Source organism: Barbus barbus, assembly GCF_936440315.1.
Source record: "Barbus barbus genome assembly, chromosome: 26".
Classification (NCBI taxonomy): Eukaryota; Metazoa; Chordata; class Actinopteri; order Cypriniformes; family Cyprinidae; genus Barbus; species Barbus barbus.
Window position 1 is genome coordinate 1,155,001 of NC_136754.1, and position 7,500 is coordinate 1,162,500.

Genomic DNA, 7,500 nt, shown 5'->3' on the forward strand with positions numbered 1-7,500 from the left:
TACACACACACACACACATATACATGCATATATACAGTATATATACAGTATAAGTCTGTATGTATATTTTGTCAATTTCTTTTCTTGTTTTAAGCATAAAAAATCTTTAAATTCATTATTTTATTTTCTATTTTATTGTAGCCATTTTTTTGCCATTTAAAAGTACATTGTGTGAAAACAAGATCACATTTAATTTAAAAATGAGCCAGTAGGACTTACCAAATACTGTAATGATGATAAACAATATCAATGTTTTGGTTTTCTGCATAATATGCTGTTCAGAATATCAACTTATTGATAAATACATTTCATAATTTTTATGAATCGAAAGTGAGAATTGAATATTATATTTTTGGCTTTTATTCTTCTTACTTCATGCACCACACAGCCAGTTCATTTGTAGATCTGTAAAGATCATAAAATGAAATATGGTAATCATTCAGTACCTGCTCTTTCAATATTACCATCTCTCAAGTCTTTTCGAAGTGTGTCTTGTTTACAGCCGTATGAAGTGACCTGCATTGAAATCATCATTTACACAGATGTACGTTAAGCGTCGTGAGCAGTTGGGTGTGAATCTCAAACAGTCTGTTGGCTTTCTCCCACAATGCTCATGGTGAGATCCAGTCTGTCACTGGACCAAATTAGACCATATACTCCTGTTTTATTCTTCACAATGCAGTTTTAAACAAGTATCCAGTATGCAAGAGACATTTTATTGAGGTTTTCTTGACATGTGTGTTTGATCAGTCATTTGAGGGAAGATTTTCTCTCAGCTCTGAACTTATGCAGTCATCATGTGCTGGGTTAGAAGTATGTGGTTTCTGTAAAGTGACCCCATATATCTGCCATGTGTAAATCTGTGTTTCTTGTGTGTGTGTGTGTGTGTGTGTGTGTGATGTTATTGGCGCTGACAGTGTGAATGTGAGATCCCTCGGCACCAGTGTTTGCGTGATTCATCTAATGAGCTTTGACGTGTTGTTTGTTAAAAACAAATGTCCTTTTCTTCATTTTTTTTTATGTGATGCAATATTCAAGGATTCAGGCTTCATGTCCTCAGTCAGTTCTTTGTTCACACCATCTTCTGTCGCTTTGTTGTTAAAAAGATTTTTCCGATTGCTTCTGCTTGATTTTTTTATTTTTATTAATTCACTTCACATTATGTAGTAATGGACATGGTTATCATTGTTATGATCTTGCAATTAATAATGCATCAATTCATATCAACATGAATAATAATATAAACATTAATAGTCATATTAATAAAACAAATATTATTAATATTAATATTAGTAATATAGTATTCATAATTTTTTACACGCATTTTCCCCTCCTGCAGGAAATTTACTGCTGTACTAAATATTTAAATTACAAAATATGGAGGCCCATTTCTGTCAAAATTCAGAATTTTCAGATTTTTTAATATATATATATAAAATTTAGTTTATATCTCTCAATTCTGTTTTTGGAATTCCAGAATTCCATATTTGGAAGAATTCCATATTCCAGAATTCCATATTTTGGAATTCTGACCATTTTTTCTCACAAGTCTACATTTAAATCTCACAATTCTGAATTGACTTCTTAAAATTGTGATTTTATATCTTGCAATTCTGTTTTTTTTTTGTTATATATCTAGAAACAAAGTCTGAATTGTGAGATAAAAATGTAACAGCTATCTTTTTATATATATTTTTTCCATGGCGGTATTGGGCTTCCATATAGTTCCCGACAAAATGGCACACTAACACTAGAAATTACAGAAAAAATACACAAAAATACACAAAATGACTGAAATATTATATTCTGAAGCCTTTTCTACACTTTCAGAAAGATCCCTTATGAATTTACTATGATTTTATGGTTTGTAATTTCGAATTTCATAAGCATATTAGACAAAATAGGCCTGACTGTTTTATTTTTCTTCATCCGTAATATATATTTTTTGCCCCGTGGGTGTTTTGTTGTAATGCAGGTTTTATCAGGTCAGACCCGAGCCTGCTGTTTCTGAGTATTTTCCTTCAGCACATCACCGCTTCATATCTCACCCTTGTCTCTTTCCATAAATCACAACGGCACAAATATGATTACAATTGATCTGCCTCTTTTTTTAAAGCAATTGTTTTTGACAAACGCCGTTATCTGCTGTCTGCATTGTATTCTGGGATTTAGATGAGTAAAATGACTCTTGTGTGTGATATTTCAGGAGATAAAACCCTGCACGTTCAGATCAGACACTTCTAAAATTAACTGTAATTTCTGCGTTTTGCACAGGCTAACACCTCCACATTTTCTTGTGAAGTGTAAAAATGTAGTAACACTCTCTGTAGTAAATGTGGTTTCCATGGTAAATCCTTGGCGAGGATGTTTTGCAGCGTTTTGGACTCTGGTTCTGGAGTGTGTGTAAAGGCAGAAGTGATTTTCTCAGCATATTTGGCTGTATTTATGTCTCTTGCAGTCAGTCAGGCGATGGCTGCACATGTCATGTGTTTCCTCGGCTCTCATTATCCACTCCTCAAGCACATGCGCCTCCACGAGAGACCGCCAACAATACTGCATCTGCTCCCAAAACATACAAACACACACACTTAAAGCTTTACAGAGGATATTCTTGATCTCACAAAATTGGTCAAGAACGCGTCCATGTCGCATTTAACCCTAAAATCAAAAGAGACAAAAAAAGATAAGATGTATGGAATGAAGACGATAAAGAAAAAAGGCCTTTTTCTTGTATTATTTGCATTGTGGCAATTAAATATTGTTGGGGTTTTTTCTGGAAAAAATAATGATGTATTATGGAAATAGTGAGTATTTATGCGTCTTAATAGTAATTTCAATTTTTGCTGATTTTAAGTAAATAAATTTATTACAGTATTATTAATAATAAATGTATTACAGCATTACAGTAGAGAGAATCACCACTGGATGGAAAATGTGCTTAAATGTCATAAATATATATATATCATGGAATTTAAGCGCATTTAATATTATATAATTATGTTGAAACAAATATAATGGTCCTAAATTAAGCTCAATTTTCTTTATGCCAAATGTGTTTTTTTTTTCTCCAAATTTCTTCTCTTTCGATTTATATATATATATATATATATATGTGTGTGTGTGTGTGTGTGTGTGTGTGTGTGTGTGTGTGTACATGAAAAACATGCTCATTTTAGAGCAAATATATTTGTTATATATATATATACATATTTACACTGTTACATTATTTTCATGACATGTAAGAACATTTATTATTATTTTAATATACATATATATATATATATATATATATATATATATATAACAAATATATTTGCTCTAAAATGAGCATGTTTTTTTTATGTTCTTTTGATATATATATATTTTATAATATATTCATATATTATATATAATAGATATATAACCCCAATTTATTGGTCTCAAAATAAGCAGTACTGTCTTTATGCAAAACATATTTTTTTTTTTTTTCCTTTTGATTGTATGCTAAACATTTGACCTGGCCATGTGTTGATGAGATTCATCTGTGTCCCAGGATGAAATGAAGACTTTTTTTCAGTGCTGTATTACTGCTCTAATTCCCCGTTATTAAATAGTCTCGCTCCTCTCGGGTGTAAAGCAGGTCAGGTCTCATTTGTGTTCTGTTATCTTGCCTTAATTCTGCACCGGCACATGCTGAGGAATGATTGACAGGTTTACTTGCCTGTAGCTCCGCCCCCTCCCCTTGAATTCAGTGACACAGAAACGTGCAAGAAAAGCGCAGAGTGAAATAACTGTGAGGCTCAGAGCTGCAGACTCCCACCGTTTGTCCTTCAACTGATATTCACACATTAACCAGTGTTCCTATGTGATGACTGAACTGGAAGTAATATAACGCATGATTTTAAACATCTCTTTCATGATTTATTATTTAATTAGACTGCCATAAGACATTTTTACAGAAAACTGCATAAAAATTTAAAATTACCATATTTGTTTTAATGAATCAGACGTGCAACTTAATGAGGTCATGTGACAACATTGATGCATACTGGTATTTTACATGCTCTTTTTTGTGCAGCTAAACACTTGCTCACCAATATAGACTGTTATTAGGTTTATATTTTATTGTTTTATTAGCAAAGACATTTTTTAAAATGATCTGCATTTGTCATAATATCTCTTTTTTTCTTCTCCTCATTTCAGACGCTGCTCTTAAGAAGACCTACATAACTGAGGTGAAGCATCATTTATTATCTGTATATCAGTCATTTTGGTCATACAACTCCAGTGTTAATGCAGTCTTGAGAAGAAGTGTTTGGAAAATGTTATTGATCTCAGGGTTCAGAAATTGAGAATTTGGAAGTAATTCTCCCAAAAATGAAAATTTGCTGAAAATGTGCTTAGGCCATCCAAGAAAGTAGATGAGTTTGTTTCTTCATCAGGTTTGTAGAAATGTGTCACTGCATCAGTGTCTCAGCAATGGATGCTCTGCAGTGAATGGGTGCCGTCAGAATGAGAGTCCAAACAGCTGATAAAAACATCACAGTAATCCACACCACTCCAGTCCATCAGTTAATGTCTGGAGAAGACAACAGCTGAAACAAATCCATTATTAAGACGTTTAAACTCTCATTTCTGGCTACAATAGTCCATAATCCATAATAATTCTTCCTCCAGTGAAAAAGTGGTCTGGTCTGAATCAGGAGAGAAATCTGCACAGATCAAGCAGCGTTTACAAGACAAAACAGATCTAAACAAATATGTAGCTGGATTTTGTTTTGAGAGACAACAGCAGATGCACTTTTTCACTGGAGGAAGAATTATTATGGATTATTAAGTTAAAAACATCTTAATGATGGATTTGTTTCTTACAAACATGCAGCTTTTGTCTTCTCCAGATGTTAACTGATGGACTGGAGTGGTGTGGATTACTTGTGGATTATTGTGATGTTTTTATCAGCTGTTTGGACTCTCATTCTGACGGCACCCATTCACTGCAGAGCATCCAGTAGTGAGAAAGTGATGCAATGCTACATTTCATAAACAAAAAAATACAAATTTTGAAAACAAAATTTTCATTTTTGGATTAACTGTTTCTTTAAGGTTAATTGAAGTGTCAACTTGATCTCAAATGTTTCTCCTAAAATTAAATAAGAGAAAAATAGACAAATGAATCATACAGTAATAGTATAGAGCTGTAAGATGCATGCGGATAGCAGATCAAGTCTCCATGTAATCTCTTTGCTGTCTATGAGAAACAATTGAGACATATTAATGAGATCTCATTTGTGATTTTTCTTCTTCTCAGATGCCGTCGTCCTCGTGTCACTCCAGCTCCGGCCCTGGCCCTGAGAAGAAGATCGGTCACAGGCGGATCGATGCATCCGGTGAAACCACCTACAAGAAGGTGTGTGGTCCAAAAGTGTCCATGTTGGACATCTGGGATTTTTTCCCCATTTAATTCTGGAAATCATCAGACGGCTTTAGGATTTTGAAAACAACTTCATTGCATATTGCATGTACACATACAGTATATATGATATAACATGATTTATTGACAGCTAATGAGAAATTGCCAAGTCTAATGTCTTCATACACAGTCATTTCAGTAAATTGAAATATTACTGTGCATTATCTGTTGACACAAAGGGAACCTAACATTTGAATAATTATTGGTAGTAATCTAAAAATGCTCCAAATATGTGACCCTGGAGCACAAAAGCAGTCTTAAGTCGCTGGGGTATATTTGTAGCAATACACCAAAAATATATAGTATGGGTTAAAATGATTGATTATTCTTTTATGCCAAAAATCATTAGGATATTAAGTAAAGATCATATTCCATGAAGATATTTTGTAAATTTTCTACTGTAAATACATCAAAACTTAATTTTTGATTAGTAATATGCATTGCTAAGAACTTCATTTGAACAACTTTAAAGGTGATTTTCTCAATATTTAGATTTTTTTGCTCCCTCAGATTCCAGATTTTCAAATAGTTGCATCTCAGACAGATATTGTCCGATCCTAACAAACCATACATCAATGGAAAGCTTACTTATTCAGCTTTCAGATGATGCATAAATCTCAATTTCGAAAAATGTACACTTATGACTGGTTTTGTGGTCCAGGGTCACATATTAGCCAATAAATTGGTTTATTATGAAGAAAAAACTTTTGAAAACCATTTTCATGTGGTATTTGTATAATTATGTATATAAAAAATACAAAATATCCAAAATATGTATATATTTTATATCAAAATGTTTTATATGAAGTTTTTTAAATTTTATGTTAGCAAAATATAAAAAAAAATACATATTTTTTAAATAAATATTTATTTGAATATATTTAAAAAGTTTAAATATGCTTTATAAGTACTAATAAACAGCCAATATGCTAGTAATATGTGTGCTAATAAGCAACTAGTTAACTACACTTTATTTTAAGGTGTCCTTGTTGCAGTGTAATTATACATTTAAGTACTGAGTAATATTAATTAACAACATGTACTTATTATATCGTTAGGGTTAGGTTTTGGGTTTGGCTTAGGGTTACTTGCATGTAATTATGCATAATTTATTGTTGTTATAATCGTAAGTATATGTAACGTGTAACAAGGACACCTTAAAATAAAGTGTTGCCAGAAATTGCTACCATATATATTACATTTTTACAAACATTTTATATTTATAGTTTGCTGTGTGGTCCCGTGTATCCGTCTCTGTTCTGCACTCAGTGTATGTCAGGGATGCAGGGCATGTTTAACCGGTGTCAGAGAGTCAGAAGTGTTAGTTGTCTCGTGTGTCGACAGACGACCTCGTCTGCCCTGAAAGGAGCCATTCAGCTGGGGATCGGCTACACCGTGGGTAACCTGAGCTCCAAACCTGAACGCGACGTCCTCATGCAAGACTTCTACGTGGTGGAGAGCATCTTCTTCCCCAGGTCTGTATGAGAGAGTTCTGCTGCTCCAGAGAGTTAAATCAGATTTCTAATATCTGTTCATATAGTCTCACTACCGCTCAGCATTCAGTGACATTCATTCATTCTCTCTCTCTCTCTCTCTCTGTATATGTATATATATGTGTGTGTGTGTGTATATATATACACATGTGACCCTGGAGCACAAGAGCAGTCTTAAGTCGCTGGGGTATATTTGTAGCAATAGCCAAAAATACATTGCATGGGTCAAAATTATTGATTTTGCTTTTACGCCAAAAATCATTAGGATATTAAGTAAAGATCTTGTTCCATGAAGTTATTTTATAAATTTCCTACCGTAAATATATCAAAACTTAATTTTTGATTAGTAATATGCATTGCTGAGAACTTAATTTGAACAACTTTAAAGGAGATTTTCTCAATATTTAGATTTTTTTGCTCCCTCAGATTCCAGATTTTCAAATAGTTGTATCAGACAAATATTGTCCTATCATAACAAACCATACATCAATGGAAAGATGATTTACTCAGTTTCCCATTCAATATTTTTGTCTTATTTTCCACTACATATATCTAGAC

General features: G+C 32.9%; 1 protein-coding gene across 1 annotated transcript in view; it reads left to right on the top strand.

The window, feature by feature from the left end:
* The window catches only part of LOC306845762 (phosphatidylinositol 4-phosphate 5-kinase type-1 gamma-like), a gene marked incomplete at its 3' end in the record, with an annotated part of 30,652 nt that overhangs the window by 1,462 nt on the left and 21,690 nt on the right, over positions 1-7,500 (top strand). The window contains exons 2-4 of the mRNA XM_079378741.1: positions 4,183-4,214; positions 5,288-5,386; positions 6,794-6,924. Of these exons, the coding sequence (XP_079234867.1) occupies positions 5,288-5,386; positions 6,794-6,924 (230 nt within the window). The 5' untranslated portion in view covers positions 4,183-4,214. The remainder of the gene's footprint in view (positions 1-4,182; positions 4,215-5,287; positions 5,387-6,793; positions 6,925-7,500) is intronic.